We start from the raw sequence: 18,343 nt of genomic DNA, 5'->3' as shown, positions 1-18,343 counted from the left end.
ATGTAAAAAATGTTATAAGTTTCATTAAATATTATTATTTTACAATAAAGCCGTGTTAAATCTCATAGTTACATAAACATTAAAGCGGTTACCGTAATAAAATGGAAACACATAAAACCGTGAACAAAACCATTAATTGCTTTCAATATAAAGTGTCCATTAGACGTTATAGTCGTAAAGTATGACGTCACAGGGTGAGAAGTAGAAAGATTTAAAATCCCATTACTTTAGAATTTATAATAACCGTAAAACTAACCTAAAGTTAATAACAGTGAATAAATTATAATCAAACATATTCTAATGTTAGTAAATATTGAATAGCACATGTCTATTTGGATACAATACTTGAGAAACATACGCAAATATTTCGCCAACTATGTTAAATAATGCTTGAAAAAGTTTAGCGAATATATTAAGCTGGAACGACAGGAGTGGGACTTTGAAAATGGAATCCATTGTACGGCAAATCTAGAGTATAGTCTGCCTGAACTTCTCCTGGCCTGGTTGTTAAATCTACTAAAGGTGATGGTTGATCTACAACTGTGAATATCGATGGTGGTGGAAGGTTTAAAGCTCCTGAGTAGACTGGAAATTGCCTTGTTTCTTGTTTTACGGCTTTGCCATTGACTTTTGTTTCAATGTTTGGTTCACTTTTAATATTTCTGCTGTTATCTTTAATATTAGCTTGATTAAGAGGACTATTTGGATTTGTAGACCGTGGTAGTATTCCGGATGGTGGCCACTCACGACTTCTCTCGTAATGGTCGTAAGGGTAACCCTGGTAGAAGCCGTAACTTATCGGACTTGCAGCAATCTGGAACAGAACATCTATTAACCGGTTATCGTTTTGTATAATTAGTGATCGTGCTGTATATTTGGGAGTGGTGATTATCGAAACTGAGTTATATTCATTTACTCTGTACATAGGATTTTAGTTATTTAAAACTAAATATTAAGAAACCAATACCGTTTTATTTATTTTTTTAATGTATAAGATTATAAAAATCTTTAGGTTATTTGTATTTAGAAAATTATATTAACTTAAAATATTCATATTCAATAGTAACAATAACAATGAGCTTTTTATAAATAAACTGTCAAAAAGAGCTAATGAGTCACAACGAGACTAATGCCTGTTTTCACTAATGACGAACGGGGCATTGCGTAACGCTTAATCTTAGGATACTCCTAAGAACACACCTTTTTTTGGCCAATAGTTATCACCTAAGTGTTGGTGAAACGTTTTTTCCATAGACATCGCCTGAATCATTAGGCCTTCGATTTACGCGATGCCTAGGGTTAGTGAAAACAGGTTCTTTCAAAGACAGATTAGGTCTTATTTCATTTGATTTTAGTACATAGGTTATTGTTGTTTATAAATATTTTAAGTTATATATATAATAAAGTATTATTATAGTAGTAGGTCGTTAAAGCCAAACTTTGGCTGGTGTATCATACCTTCCCCCTCTCGTGAAACCCATCATAAACGTCTACCTAAAAGATAACGTTAATTGTTAAACGTGTTAGTGTTGGGTGAGTTTTCGTTATACATTGTTTTGTTAAAAATACAAAATTCGAATTAATGTCAGCCATGGTTCAAATAACGTGCGAATTCAATTAGGACCATTTCAGTGGCTATTCAATTATGTTGAAATGAGGAAAACTGTTCCAAATACAAAACCGTTAATGGTTAAATATGCATTAAGCAAATAAAATAAAATTTTAATTTTACGTATTTCAACACAATTGGAAAATATATATTTAAATTTTGTGGATATTTACCTTTTTTAGACCTTGTATAGATGCGAGTATTAGGGCCATTTTTGCTAACAGTAGTGCTTTGCCACCGAGAACTGACAAGAATTGAAATCCCATCGGAATGAGAACCATACCGATTGATACAACTCCAAACATCATCATCGTCATCATCTGATGGCGACGTCGTCCTCGGTACTCAACTGGAAAATAATCAGAGTTTAATCCTTAAGTAGCAGTTTCTAAGTATTAGAGCTTAATTTGACAAGACGCGCCTGGGAAAGTTCTACATGCTTATTTTTTTTTTTTTTATTTTTTTTTTTTATGTTTATAGACGAGCGCCTGACTGCAATCACACCTGATGGTAAGCGATGATGCAGCCTAAGGTGGACCGCGCTTGCCTAGAAGATGCCTATTCACTCTTGATTTCTGCCCCAAAGCAGCGTTGTAAAGTGTGGTTGTTTGTGCCGCTGTTTTTACTGGCACATGAGGCTTAACTATATATATGTATGTATGTTTTTACTATATATATGTAGTATTAGTATGAATTGTATATGTAATGTATATAATTAGCACAATTTAAGTATTGCACTATCCCGTTTTCTCTAATATGTTTCTTCAACCAAAGGTTGTCCGGAGGAGATCGATAAGGCCGCCTTTGTGCATATGTATATTATCGCTTTTTTTTTGTTAACCTGGTTTTATATTTGTATGTGCAATAAAGACTTTTTCTTCTTCTTCTTCTTCTTCTTAACGTATACGTGTCAGGTCGGCACTTTGTAGGACGCATTTCTTACACGCCCTGCAAAATGTTGCTCTGTTTCAAGGCAACAGTTTTCCACTTACCCGGTGGGCTATCATTTTGTTCCATCAATTGAAACTATAAATAAAACCGTAAGACGAGTATTGACATATTCGTACTATAACTGCCGTGCAGAAGGCTGACGGCAGCTCAGAATACAAGTCTCACAACCCATAGATGTAAGGAACATAATAAGCAATTGAAATTAATTACTAAAGATTCTTTAAATAAACCATAATTTTAATCTTGTTATTTTCAAAACTTTGGAGTCATTCATCAATCATTATGTGATTGACGACGGCTCTGTTTTAGACTCTTATGACTTCAATTGAATAATTAGAAATTTCTTATTTTGTTTACTTTTTAAAATATTTATGAATATAACCAAAAATAAAATGTAAAATTAAATAAAATCTAAAACGTCTTCGAAACCACCGCAGCGAGGCACAGTTCCTAAGATGCTGGCAGCATTGCCCCTTTGGATGGCCAAACTAATTCGTTGGCCAAGGTAACTGCCCGCTCTAGGATCACCGATACACTCGATAACCCTTTTCGATAATTCTTTGAAAAGAGCTCGTGCCTCCGGACCCCACGGTCCCAAAGTCTCTACTCCAAAGGTTTTCATATTTACGCCTCTTGGCCTGCTCGGCACTGGTAGCAGCGGACGGAATAGTATCGATTTGCTTTCCCAACCGGTGGAACATATTATATTTCATCATCAAGGTCTTTTTCATCTTCCTCATTACCGGCCCACTAACGGTGTAGGGTGTAAGTTGTAGCCCACCACGCTGGCCCAGTGCGGATTGGTGGGCTTGACTTGCTTTTGAGAAAGTTATCAATAACTCGCAAGCATGTATGTTCCTTCACCGTTAAAGCAAATTATATTTTAACGCACATAACTTAGAAAATATAGAGGTATATATGTATGTGTGGGTCTGTGTGTGTGTTTGTGTGTCAGTGTGTGTGAGTGGATGGGTGTGTGCGGGTGTGTGTGTGTGAGTGTGTGTGTGTGTGTCGGCGTGTGTGTGTGTGTACTTGTTGTCTTGTCATATTTTCCGAACGGATGAACCGATATTGATTTTGTTTGCAGGGGCAATTTAGGAGGATATAATTGCTGAATTTTCACTAGTCTGGTTTGGTGGCTTCAGCCGTGGCTAGTTACTACTATCGATAAAGACTTGACGACAAGAAAATTAGCATTCCGGTACGAGGCTGCGTAGCTAATAATTAAGGGTATAAGTTTATCATTACTTCCATATCCCAGACTTGTTATCTGCCACTATTTGAGACTTCATCATCACTTTCTAGGTAAGATTGCATTCATAGGCTAACTAGTAGCGAAAAAGTAATAGGAGAGCTACATGACTTAAAAACGTATTTCCACTGTGTAGGTTTCGCAGTATTTATTTATCTAACACGGCACTAAAGTGCCCTTCGTGCCGATAAATCGCCTTACCTTTATCGACAATGCTGTTATCCTCAAAGTCGAACTTAATAACATGGGTGCGTAGAACTTTAGCCATTCTTTGCAAAGCGAGATTTCTCCATTCTCCTTCCTCAAATTCTTTTTCAGTCCACGAACTGCAACAAAATGATTTTCAAGAAGATAGAAGAATTATTATCGATTCTGATATTATGAAGAGGAAAGATTTTTTTGTTTGTTTGTGCCCAATAGGCTCCGAAAGTACTGGACCGATTTTAAACGTTTTTTCTTAAAAGAAAGCTTAACTATCACTGAGTAGGCTAATATAGGCTATAATTATTTTTTCTTTCCATTGAAAATCCTTAAGAAAATTGCAATAATGTAACCCAAACACAGTAGCAAAGTTTTTACTATAAAATTTATTATTTGGCGTGCGCTAAGAAAACTATTTATGATAGATAAAAATTATGTATCACACTGTTAACGTACTCATTATTACCTAAAAAAAGGGGAGGGTATCTATGTAGCAGATAAATACTTTTAAATTCATTCCAATCGGACATTTAATGTAGAAGTTATAAAATTTAAGGACTACACCTAAACCAAACTTAATTGAAAAAGTGCATATTAAAACCTACATCAGACATCTTTTACAAGAATGCACAACTTATAAATACGCTTTAAAACCAAAAACGCGAGTGCAGTCGCGTGCAACGGCTGGTCTTATTATATGTTTTTAGACTGCGGATGATTCGACTACGAGTTACTCTAGGGTAGCTCTTAGTCGAATACGCCAGCCACTGGACAATCGAGGCAGTTGTTTATTAGTTGATAAGGGAATGATATAAACTACTCATAACATTTACGCAGACGTACACGAGATATCCGTTGTCAGCACAAAACAATTCTTGAATCGTTCAATCGTAAAATTGTTTTTACGTACAGTCATATCTATTATATTTATGTGATTCCAATACACTTTCACATTTATTGAAACGTAACGTTTCAATCAATTGACGGAGCTATGTATCTCAACTAATATTATAAATGAAACAGTGAGTTTCTTTTTGATTTTTTCGCATAGAAACAGAAACACAAATTAGCATGGGTTTTTGCATAGGAATAAAGTCGGATTCGATTACAGTTTCAATTTGCATTTGAAATTTTGATTCATTCTAGAAGTCAAAGAGTTCATCGTAAATTTAATTTAATTTTTTTATTTAGACGTTCATACTTATACTTGGCGGCAATAACACAACCAAATTACTCAGTAATGTCAACATATTACACAGTATTGTTTTTTTTTTTCAAAAATTAAAAAAAATTAGTAACAAAGATAAAAGGCATAAATGGTAAAGTTAATAAGGTTTCTGAAATACGATAGGGTGAGCCAAAACATTCGAACCTCGATAATGTTAATATTCCATGTAAAATTGTGCATCGTAGGTAAATTTTATATTGGAAATAGTTCACAAATTATAGGTAATTATTCTCCTTTTTTTGTTCAAAAGTGATTTACAACTTTGAGTAGGTGACTTTTCAAGAGAGATGTGATGCCGTAACAAATAAAAAAGATTAAGAAACTTAAAAACTAGTTTAGGTGTGTAAAAGCGGTCTTATCGCTAAAGCGATCTCCCCAAGAACAGAACCTTCTTATACATATAATTGTTATATTATACCTTCTTATACATATAATTGTAATATGTATACATGTATTATACATGTTGTTTATACATATTACAATGAAAAACTACATCCTACAATTTTACAAAAAATAAAAATAGTTTTTCAAACGGCTTCTAAAAATAGGAAAGGATTTTGCCAGCAGTTAGGGAATTCCAGAGTCTGACACAATTACTGTGCGTTAAAAAGTTTATTTTTATTATTATTTACAATTTGTTTCGGAAATGAAAATTTCTTCCTTTCATTTACGGTATCGTGAGCCTTATAACTCACCCTGCTAATGATATTGTTTATTACAAATTACAATATATTGCAGGTACGTGTCATTACAGCGATGAAATTGGAGCACTTACGCAACGGTAATCGGAAACTGTATTATGCGAGCTTGACAAATTACTCTTCGTGCATTAACCCTGTACGCCTTTAGGTAAATATTTTAGAGGTGATATAAAAATAGTTAATTTACACGCGGCCACATTTTATTGTCTTATACAAATCATATTTAGCCTTTCCGTTAATCAGAAAGGCAATAATAAAACCTGTTAAGCTTACTACACTTGTGAAAAAAATCTATACAAAACTATATTATATTCAAAAGTACTAGATGTGCCCTGTAGCTTCGCCCGCGTAATTTTGGGAGGCAGCGTACTGCTACATAGTCACAACTATGGTCATATATGAGATTTTGAAATTATTTCATAAACATTTTTTTATCTTATGTAATTTTTTTTTCATTGCAAAGTATACTTTATTATTTTTAATACCTCCAACAGTATGTATAAAAAGTTTCATGAAGATCGGTTCAGTGGTTTTTGCGTGAAAGCGTAACAAACAAACTTACATTCACTTTTATTATATTAGTAGGGATAGCTAAGTAGAGGGATGTATGCCCTCTAATTAAAAAAAAACAAATAAACGTTTTATTGATTTTAGTTAAAACAAGTAGATTTGAAAATCGGTAAACTAAATAATTGCAATTAAAATATTACTTGCTTCGATGGTAAAGGAAAACATCGTTAGGAAACCTGTATGTCTGAGAGTTCTCTTTAGAGGCTCTGATTTCAAAGGCGTGTGGAGGCCACCAACCCCCGCTGGGTCAGCATTGTGGTCTACGGCGTGAACCCCTTCTCATTATGGGAGCAGACCCGTTCCCTGTAGTGGGCCCTTAAAGGATTTATATGATGATGATTACAATGAAGCTAAAAAAAACAAAAAATTTAGAAACCCTGCACAAATTTTGGGAAGTTATGAAATCAAAGATTCCACACTTATCTTTACAAATATTATAAACGTGGGAATTTATATTATACGTATATTTATTGTTTGTTACCTATGTTTAACTCACCGCTACCGAATTCGGCACAGAGATAACTGGTATTACTGGATAAATCTAAAGGCTCGTGTTCAAAGCCGCGAACACTTTTTAAACTAATTTAATATAAAATGTAGGTAGGTATACTATTGGAAACGTGGCTTGACAAAGGCTGTTGAACTTTCTACTAGGGGCGTGCCGCATAACAAAGCGGAGATTAAAATATCTATTGGTGGTGCCAGCGTGCTTAATCTCGTATCAGTTCAACCTACATTATATCAGAAGCTGTAAGTACAATGTGTTACGATCATTTGATCGGGAAGTTTCCTTTGCCTTAATCACTAGACGCCTTTATCATTATCACTACGATTTTTTTAATGTGAAAGATTCATTGGCGAGCTTCAGCAGTAAAATCCACCCGTTCGTAGTCACGGCACACGAAATTATGCTATCTTATGCCATCACGCCCTCTCTACGCATCTGCATATTTAAATAAACGTTGTATATTATATATTAAAGATTTACTGAGGAAACTATTTTTAAAATATAATATGTTTCATATGTTGTGCTAATATGTTTACTATACGTTGAAGCGGGCAGGTCGTGTCTGTGTGACCGTTGGGGCAGATGTGTTTTTTGTAGAAGACCCCAAAGATATGTGCAATGTGCAGTGGCGTGCATAGAGGGTATGCACAGGGTATGCAGATGATACAAAATAAAGAATATCTTAAATACGAGCTATAAATACTTAAGGATAGACTTTTCATTACTCTTACAACGCCTTTAAGTTTATTATAACTCTTACTGGAGATTTTCGTCATTTTATATCCTCTGCATACGCGTGCATCTCTATGCACGCCACTGGCAATGTGGTACGATATATTTCGATTTCAAGATAGTATTTATGGCAGTAGGTGCTACCTGATACTAAAAACAATGGCGAACAAATGGTTGACAGAGTTCCCGAGCGTCTACAAATGTGACTAATAAAAATGTACCTAGGAAAAAATATTTTCTTATATTTTTTCAAATGATGCTGATGGCTATGCTTATGCTCGCCTATGTCTGGAAACAAAACCATTTTTTTTTGAGAACTCAATTGGCCATTCTAAGGAATATTATAATCTGTGATCGTCAGCCATTGGCGTAGATTTTTTGTGTACCAATCTCAGAAAAATTCATACAGCTGAGGTGCTAACATAGATAATTAAAGTTCCGGTTTGTCTCAAGTTTGCCTAATGAAAATAATTATATCCTAGCAAAACGGTAAATGTGAAAATGTAGATCTCCTTTATCTGAGATGAACCTAGTATTAATTTTAATCTTATGACAAAGCGAAGCAGGGTTTTCTTTAAGAAAGCGAAGAAAACCCAAACGTTAAACATCCTGTTATGCAGTTTATCTACATGTCAAAAAATTAAATATCCTTAAATGTCAAAAAATTAAATATCCTTAAATTCCTTTTCCTATTAAAGATAATATCATACCTGGTCCCATTTTCATGCAGCACGTTCCCGGAGTGGTCAACCAGTTCGAATCTCACTAAGTTGACGCCGTCAGCGAGCGGTACCACATCCGGGTTTAGACAACGGTCAAGGGCTCTTAGGGTCTTCCTTTTCATACATCTCACGAATTTTGGATAGTACTCCTTGTGATCTATGACGTCTTTCACGTCGACTAGCTAAAATATGATAAGCATTAAGTAATAAGTATCTTTGAGCTCAATTCCATATGAGCCTAGGTTCGAAATTTGTGATTTTCTTTTATTCGAGGCTTCATATAAGTAAATTATTTTCTTCTACTTTTAAGGTTCGCCAATGGTATAAAATTATTGATTTAGTATACGCCAATATGGTGGAATGAAAATCCATAATCATAAAAGAATGTCCACGCTGGCTGGCTGAAAACCTATGGCTTAGACGGCTAAAAAAAATTTAAAGAATATTCTTTAACCATGTAGTGGTGGTAAATGAAATGGTTTAAAAACAACCATTTCTATGCTTAAAGGGGTCAAACACGGGAAGTGAGTTTGTAAGGAAGTCCGTTATTTTTCAAGTTATATACATTAAACCTGATATTAAAGAATTAGAAACTCGTCATATCTCACAGTTTTTACAGTCTATAGGGGCTAAAATTGGTATGTTTAGTTATATTTAATTTAATTCAATTCAAATATCCACAAATTTGGTATTTTAACTTTTATTTATTGTTGTTAGTTTTACCTTTAGGTCACTTTCTGGAGATGAGCATAGGCACTGCGGGAAAATATCAGAAGCTTACGAATATAAACACCACGTTCTGATAAATACATGAATGTAACACTTCAGTTGATGACGGGAAAGAACAATTTTATTAAAAAACTTTTTATTTTTTTTACATTTTAATTGATGTTTTACTCCGTACGCAATAATTACACCATATTCTCGTTTAGTGAAAATATAATTTTTCCATATACGTTTATATTTTTAAGCTAACAAAAATATTCCCATGCGCCCTTGAGAGGTAATAACGATGTTTTAATATTCCGTAAAATCCCTCTTGTTTGTTTAACGAAGATTAGGTATTTAGAGAGCTACCGTTTACATTTTCCGTAGGTAGAGAATATCAAAGGTAAAGAAGGTATAGAAAAGCCTTCCAAAATTTACATATTATTTGCACACGGCAGCACATTATTAAATTACAATGTCAGGCTAGCGGAACTTTGCGATAAAATTGTTTTTTATTCCTCTCGCTTTAATAAAGCTTCACGAAGGTCCACCGAATTCTTAAAAAGGCTCTATCTCAACTTTCACGGAAATTAAAAAGTAATCTATTTATTCAGTGTGCGAGGCATTAAATGAATTGCGGATTTTTTAACTTAACTTTCTTTTTTTTCACTTTTTCTAAAGATGTTATCATTAAATAGTTTTTTTTTACAAAAGCACATTTTGACAAACAGTAAAATTTACTGTTCAAATTTTAGTCAGCCAATATGATGTACCTACCACAAAAATAAAGGAATTTTTAGATCTAAAAAAACCCCAGCGTCATTTACGTATCTAATACAAAAATAAGTACAATAATTCATTTATGTCAAAAGTGAAATAAAAAAACCCTAAAACATCTTAAAAAAAATTAAAGGAGCTGTACATTCCTCATTATTACGCACACAGTAGTAGTATTTTTTTAAATCCTTACATATACATTCATTTTTTTATCACTACAATCTTATGTAGATAAACTGCATAACAGCATGTTATTTAAATTTATAATTTTGGTGATAATGAAAAATTGTAGTGAAAAATGAAAAATAAAAAAATATTACCTTTTTAGAACAATCCCTCCATATAATCCGAACAACATCTGTACCTTCGAGCCATAAATCCGCTATGAATCTGCTTATATAAGTATCAGTATCACTTTCATTCCCTTTTGTATCATTGGTTCCTGCACTAATACCGTTTGATACCAATATGAGTGCCAAAGTATATAGCTCAAGTTTCATAATAACGTTTTGCAGCATCACGTATTTCATTTTCCCCGCTATGCCATTTCTTGCACGCGCGAACTTCTGGCTGTAAAGTTTAAAACGAGTTTGGAGGCATACTTTCAGTTCTATTATTAAATAATATGTAAGTCGTATAATGAAATTGTAGGAAGATATCGTAATTGATTTTACATGGAGATTTTTTTTATAAACTCAAAAGTATGTATTTTTGTCACTGTGAACTTATATTAATATATAGGTCTCCCATGTCCAACCGTACGACATTAATATGCTAAAAATGATAATAATTGTAAAGCGCTAAGTCTGATAGTGGATTGAACGGTCTGGCAGTTAACTTAATTAGTGAAAAATCTAGCGATATTGCTTTCGAAGTATTCTAAATAGTTATTAACTAAACCAAAGTCATCAAAATTATATTTTGATTTACTGAAAATGAAGAAAGAAAACTGCCTTGAAATGATAAAGAAACCGGCGTACATAATCGAAATATACCTAAGAAGACAATCAACTAGTATTTTAGGTTATTTCATTGGGGAAATTAAAAAAGAAAAATATCTAATAGGTAAGATAGAATATTATTGATTTTACCACCCTTGGAATGCCCTTATTCTAATATTTTTAAATCTAAGTGACTAATAAGCCCATGTACCTATACAAGCCGAAACAATTGCCTGATACCTCTGTTCTTTTGGGAATGTAACAATATTACTGTTTTTCGTCTCGAGCACCAACGCAAAACGCAATTTACCTTCAAAAATTTACTGCGCTGTTTAACAATCCCGAGTTTCAAACACAAATAAGATCTACACCTGAACGCTTTCGTTATATAGGTATCCTATGGGAAAGCGGTAAATTTTCCACATGAACAAATCGTGTTAATAGTCAACCATACGTGAGTATTTGTGCATTTGCATGACGGTCAATATCGTGGCCTCTTTCCGCAATGGATGTCATGATTATGTTCAGGCCGCTTGAGTATGTCAGTGTTATTACAGGGACCATGACGATGATTATAGAGAGAGGAAAACCATACATTTTAACTGTAAATTAGGCTCAGTCAAACACGAGTCTTCTACACCAAGGGTTTTGTGACCTTGAAAGGAAATCACAAAGTACAAACAAGTTCCAGTCGATTCAGTGGTTCTAAGGATTCTTTTCAATAGAGAACGATTATCTTTTTTTATATTATTTACCTGCTTAGTAGTCAAGAAGTTACTTGAACACTCTCACTTTCCTAAACCGCTGCAAAAACACCATTTGTAAAACTTAGCTATACAAATTCGTCGTATCTAAACACGCCTCTTTAATATCCGCGCAGCAGGTGGTACATTGTGGCGACAATGAGGTTAGGGCGGAAAATCATTAGATTAGGTATAAAGCCTCATAAGTAGTTGTGGAAGTCTCGCCCAAAACGTTACTTTCAGTAACTCGCTTTTATCGTAAAATAATTTTGGATGTCAAAACGGTGAATGAATTATGTGATAAAAAAAGAAATACCTAAATACGAGTTTAAAACGCAAATACTTATTGCATGGTTCTGAACTCTGAACGGAGTCATTAAAATAACAAAAGGGCACCGCCTCATTGGTATTCGTGAAAAGAACACTAAGCGGGCACACTAGGTGACCTTGTATTAACGACTTGACAGTACGGTTAAAATTTAATTAAAGTAAGTACAACGAGCTACCTCTGAAAAGTCCCAGTATTTTCGTATTTCTAAAAATGGGTATACCGTATTGACTTATTGACAAAAATACCAATCGGCTTTTTATTTTCACCGTCATTTTTCGAGTTATTATAAAATATTTGTTCGAATATGAATTTCCTTTATTTAAGCGCAAATTGAACGAATTCTTAATGAATAAAAGTTACTATGCAATTAATGACTATCTGATAGTTAAGGTGTGACATTAATTTGACAGGATTTTTAATATTATACCCACATGATTTGTAATAATACAAGAATACACAACTTCAAAATAACCTAAATTGAAAGCCATATTTTGACGCGTTTTCTGGATACGTCGTTTATAAAAAAATGGTCTTAAGTTTGGCTGCATGTAACTTCAATATCGTGAAATATTTTGCTGGACAGTATTAGTTCTTCGCTGGCAGTTAACAGTAAAAGTTGATGCGTGTGCTTGGAGAAATTCTGGTAAAGTGACACTGATAATTTTTTTTTTTAAAAAGAATTTTACTATTTTGCTTTTTGGTATAATTATATCCTCACTGACGAACGTTCGAAAATGTAATTTAATTGATCTCCAATTACATTTTTTTTCTTTGGTTTTGACCTATGGCAAGTATTTTTTTGTATGAGGATAATATGTCATTATTACGAAAAGCCATAAATCAAAAGAAGAGAGTGATATGTCAGTATAAATATTTTTTTTATTTGTTGACACTGACTCATTATAATGCAATGACATATTTCATGGCATAACGATAAAATTGATTCATTCTTTGTAATCTTATTATTGTACAAAAAACCGTGTCAGTTAACATAATTCAAATTTATTTCATGAAGGCATTTTGAGAGAGTTCGTAAAATCATTTGCGTGAAATATAAACTCTAAATTATTTGTCAAGATGACCGAGACGACAATCGGTAAAAAGCATAAAGTAACAAAAATCATCGTTTCGTCTCCACACATCTACAAACCAGTAGGACCTTACAGGTATTTAATACAGATTTTCTCTCTGTACTGTCTATACTAGAATCTCTGAATCAGGTCATGTACCTGATTCAGAGATTCTAAGATAGAGGCAAGACTTTTAACTAGTAGATTCGGTACCAGTTCTTTGATCATTTAAGATAGTCTCGTTACATATTAGGATTTGGAATTACATGTAATAAAAATACTTTTTCAGACACTTTTCGGTTGATGTCTCGACACTCATCTCGTTCTTATTCTTATTTCTTATTCTTATATCTTATTAATTCTTCTAAGGGTTTATTTATTGCAACCCGATTGAAGATAAAAGACCGACACGCGCATAGTACCTACGCTACGCGACATGTACCTAATAAAGGGACAGGAGTCAATTGATTTTAATTTTGCATGTCATGTTAAGGCTGTATCTGATTTCTTTCAGTATAAACTATGGCAGTGTTTACTCAAAAACTATTAGCGTTTCGGTTCCACAGATAAATGTCTCAGAGACAGTAAAAAATGTGTGTACCTCTAAAGTCTATGGATTAATATTTCGGTTTCCATTTATACGTTGTATATCGATAGTAATACATGTGTTTGTAAATAAACAGAAGCAGTTACATTATTTGCTTAAGTAATTCCTTAGGCAGAAAAGTGGTATCGCGTTGCTAAAATCGGTAGGATTTATCTTTGAAAAAAAAACCACAAAACCAATAATCTGTAATTTAGTAATTTGTTAGTTACCAACTTGATTAGTCGTCCGCGTTTTTTAGAAACATCGAGTACAACAACTAATTCTGCTTCACACAAATCTCAAGACTAAATTGGCATACAAAGTGCTGACCTTTTCACATAGTATACAATGGAAAGGGATAGCGCTATTTTAAGACCTGCCGAATTTAGTTTTTTTTTGTAGATTTGTAAAAAAGAATGAACACCACTGTGAAGCCAGCCTTAGTTTTAATATGAAAATGCTCGCTTTGTTTGAATGTTTTATTGGAATCCAAATACAAATTTCTATTTCCGCCTTATTGGAATGGTCGGAAATAGACCATGTTATTTTATTTAGCAGATAAACAGCTCTTTATTTACCAAGCAAGGAATAACTTTGTCGATTATTGATCTATTGCATAAAAATAATCCACGATCATATATAACTGTAAGTGCAAGCGGCCCAGGACCGTGGATTGTGGAACTCCCTACAAAAGACCTATGTCCAGCTGTGGACGTCCATTGGTTGAATTTATGATGATGATGATGAAATAATTTGGTGACACGAATTGCCTTTTTTTGTGTCTAGTTGATATTTCATCAGCATTTTTGGTTGCTGATCACAAGGGCCTGAGTTATTCCTGGGGTATTCCTGGTTTGGTCCAAAAACTATTAGCCTGGTAGAGTTAGGTAATTACCTAATTACCTAAGTGAAATTAGGCAGTGCTCGGTGAACACTGAAAGCACTTGCCCCGGTTGTAATCACTCACATGTGATAATAACCGTTAAAGCCCGCCAACCTAAATTGTAGCAGCAAGGTCGTTCTCAGGTTTATAGCCATTTAAATAATAATTCTTTATCTTATGTTATAAGTATTTGTGAGGATTAAATTCATAAAAATATTAATCAGCTATCTCAGTACCCATAACACAAGTTAGGCTTACTTTGGGGCTAGATGGCGATGTGTGTATTGTTGTAGTATATTTATATTATATTTACAATGGTCCGCCTTTTGTCCATCAACCTAAGTCGTAGGTGTTAATTTTCATCTGTAGGATAACCAGACCAGAAAATTCAGAAATTATTTATTCCCAAATTGCCAATTTGGACCACATTGAACCCCCCACTTAAAACCACAGCACTGCACCAGGGTCGTCAAACTGTCTTTGCTGTCCTTTAAACACTTTATCTCCTGGACTCACTATCACTGTATAGCTCTTTTTTACTTATTTGTTTTTATTTTATTTATACACTTTATTTGTACACCACAAATAGGAAAAAAAAAAAACAATGGACACAACAAAAATAAACTTAAAAAGTAGGATACAAAGGGCGGCCTTATCGCTTAGTAGCGATCTCTTCCAGGCAACCTTAGGATTAGGAAAACCAAGGGAAACCGATTTTTATGACAAGTCAATTAGTTTAATTTAGAAATAAGTCCATCAATATGTGCACTAATGTGACACTTATGCCCGTTTTCACTAACGACCAACAATGCAACGCCTAAATAAGGGACACCTTATCTAAGGAGATTCGTAGGCATATATCAACCGTTCACCGATAGTTACCACCTAAGAGTTGGTGAAACGATTCCATTTCTATAGACATGGACTAAAACATTATACCTTTGACTAAGGCTACTAAGTTTAGTGAAAACGGACAAAAGTTCGGTAAATTAAAAGATTTATTTCAGTCAAGCAATCTTAGTGGACCATACCTTATACGTATCTGGAGTACTAGGATTGGATCCACAAGCGAAATTGGTTGACGGTGGCGCTGAAGCCCAAACGCAACAGGCTTTGAGCAACTTGAAGCACGTTTTGGAGGCGGGCGGATCTTCCCTCGACGCTGTCGTCAAGACAACTATCCTCCTTGGGGACATTGATGATTTTAAAACTGTCAACGAAGTATATGGAAAATGTAAGTATATGTAAACCAAAACGGAATAAATACAGAAAAAATCATAACAGTTTTTGAAGTGAAATTATAGTATCTAGGTTGACAATTAATCTTGGGTCTTGGACTTAGAAAGCAGGGTCGCTGTCTACTGCGCCAATCGGCCGTCATATGGCCCTATAACAGCCTCTATAGATATCTATCTTGTTTGCTCCCTAATACGATTGTTACTCATCTTTTAAACAACCTATTGCTGACGATATATATGCGATTGCTATGCTGTAATTATTTGAAGCAGTATTGAGAAGGAAATATTTCAAGCATACTGAAGATGGTGATTTTTTGTTGTTTCAGTTTTCACTAAGGACTGTCCAGCCCGAGCTACATTCCAAGTTGGCAAGTTACCACTTGGAGCAGCAGTAGAAATTGAAGCCATAGCATTGAGTGGAGATCTGTCGATTGTCGAAGCCGGCCCGTGTCCTTGCTCAAAATAATTATACCATCGATATCACGTCGTGTGACGTAGAAAAGAAAATCCGACATGCTTAATAGACAATATTTACAAGTGCATGAAAATTAATGGGATTAAATTAATTATTGAATATTTATTTAGAATATCAAACAGAATCATCATATACATACATATCTTAGAATATTTAGAGTGAAAACATACGTATCATAATTGAATAATAGGCAACACATTGTTATTCTAGTTACTTATTTGTATAAACTGCCATCTACGCAGTAAGATCGTCAGAGGTCTATTTACGTACTTGTAACAACAACAACTCCAGTAGATACTATAAAAAGACACAGTATCCAAAGAATTAAAAAAAAATAACATTGGTTTCTGGTAGGCCTATAATCCAACTGGTTGGACAGAAAAGTTGGACCACGACTCCTGAATCCTAGCGAAACAAAATATTTCTGCTCCTCCCAAGCTGACCAAGTAACATTGTGATGTTACTTGGTCAGCTTGGGAGGAATGCAAATATCAATGCTGTACTGTGGTACAGCATTGATATTTGTTTATCAGGAACCAAAGTTTGGTCTGTCTATTATAAATTAATGTGACAAATGTTATCTTATTTGTGAGATGTGAAACATATTTTTAATATTGTCCTAAATTTTTCAGTGCAAGTTACGACATTTTACTAATGCGTCGAGGTAATAAACGTATGCTTGTTTCAAATTACGTAAATGTTATGTAGGTATAGAATGATTGCAATACTGTTTGTTTTTTCATAACAATAAATTATGTTTGTCTTGTAATAAAATTTTATTAATTGACAATTCATTTGATTTCCATGTATCCGCTATCCTTAGGCTGTCAGAGCGAAGAGAGGCGTAAGGTATAAGTTTTAGAGCCCACCATGGGGGCCCAAAAAGTGGACTAGCAGCTTTGCTTATACGATTATAAGACCAATTTACATGAAATGCTATCTAAAGAACGGTTGTAAACAACGCGATCTTTCTAATTCTAGGCTGGTACCAATAATCTTCTAGATATAATTCGCAATAATACCATTTGGTACAAGAACATTTTTGCACGACCTCAGAAGCTTTCGATCTATACTTATACCTATAGTCGAAAACGTTAATAATAAAAAAAAATACGATTTGTACTGACTCGAATACCTACTTTCAACTTAATAAACCACTATATTAAAAAAAAAGTATTCCTCTACTAATTAGCCCTTGACTGCAATCTCACCTGGTGGTAAGTGATAGCCGGTTAGCCAGTAATAGCTATCATATCCATATATATAAAAGGAAAAGGTGACTGACTGACTGACGGATTTATCAATGCACAGCTCTAACCACTTGACGGAACAGGCTGAAATTATGCACACAGATAGTTATTACAACTTAGGCATCCGCTAAGAAAGGATTTTTGAAAATTCCAACCCTAAGAGGATTAAATGGGGGATGAAAGTTTGTATAAAATCATCAATTTATTTTTCAAGTTACATCCATGAAAATTTGATTTTAGGCTTTCGATTAAAAATAAAGAAATACGTATTTAACAAATTTTAAAAATTCCAACTCCAAAGGCATCAAATAGGGGATGAGAACTTATATGAAAGTTTCTGTTTTTTTTAAGTAATTTACGTTTATATTTTTCTGTTAGCAGCAAGACTTTGTTTTAAAATTTACCAAATCAAAATTGAACTTAACGTGAGCGAAGCCGCGGGAAAAAGCTAGTTACTAATAAGTTTCTACGCTTACACCGTACCTGAACGCTAGATAACTTGGCTGCACGTCTGTTTCGGTAGGGTGGTAACTACCCACTGCAGCCTCTAAATTATACCAATATGACCAAATGGTATAATAATCAGGCCAGAGAAAATTCTGAAATTTAAACTCCCTAATTGTCCTTGCCAGAAATCGAACCTGAGAACTCCAACTTAAAGCCACAGAGCTATCTGCTGCATCAGGGAGATTGTATATGTAGCCAATACTCAGCCATTAGTTAATTGATGTTCTGTTTACATCGAACAGTATGTGACGGCAGTGATTCCGCGTAAACATAGCGGTGAATATTTCATATCAACCGACTTTTAATTAAAAGGGGCATTATGTAGGGTGCAGATACTAATATGATTATTATAATTTTCAG

General features: G+C 34.1%; 2 protein-coding genes across 2 annotated transcripts; one reads left to right on the top strand and one right to left on the bottom strand.

The window, feature by feature from the left end:
- On the bottom strand, positions 1 to 15,614 carry LOC120626333. Its single transcript, XM_039893824.1, has 7 exons — positions 15,545 to 15,614; positions 10,280 to 10,529; positions 8,463 to 8,656; positions 4,014 to 4,138; positions 1,783 to 1,958; positions 1,459 to 1,494; positions 1 to 814 (listed from the first exon to the last, which is right to left on the bottom strand). Exons 2-7 carry the CDS (start codon positions 10,487 to 10,489, stop codon positions 413 to 415), a joined length of 1,143 nt encoding a protein of 380 aa, XP_039749758.1. The 5' UTR covers positions 10,490 to 10,529; positions 15,545 to 15,614; the 3' UTR covers positions 1 to 412.
- LOC120626332 (2-iminobutanoate/2-iminopropanoate deaminase-like) lies at positions 12,953 to 16,321 on the top strand. Its single transcript, XM_039893823.1, has 3 exons — positions 12,953 to 13,140; positions 15,521 to 15,747; positions 16,078 to 16,321. Exons 1-3 carry the CDS (start codon positions 13,052 to 13,054, stop codon positions 16,215 to 16,217), a joined length of 456 nt encoding a protein of 151 aa, XP_039749757.1. The 5' UTR covers positions 12,953 to 13,051; the 3' UTR covers positions 16,218 to 16,321.
- The last annotated feature ends 2,022 nt before the right edge of the window (positions 16,322 to 18,343 follow it).

This window comes from Pararge aegeria, chromosome 9 (assembly GCF_905163445.1).
Source record: "Pararge aegeria chromosome 9, ilParAegt1.1, whole genome shotgun sequence".
Lineage (NCBI taxonomy): Eukaryota > Metazoa > Arthropoda > Insecta > Lepidoptera > Nymphalidae > Pararge > Pararge aegeria.
This window is presented reverse-complemented; position numbering and strand designations above follow the sequence as displayed.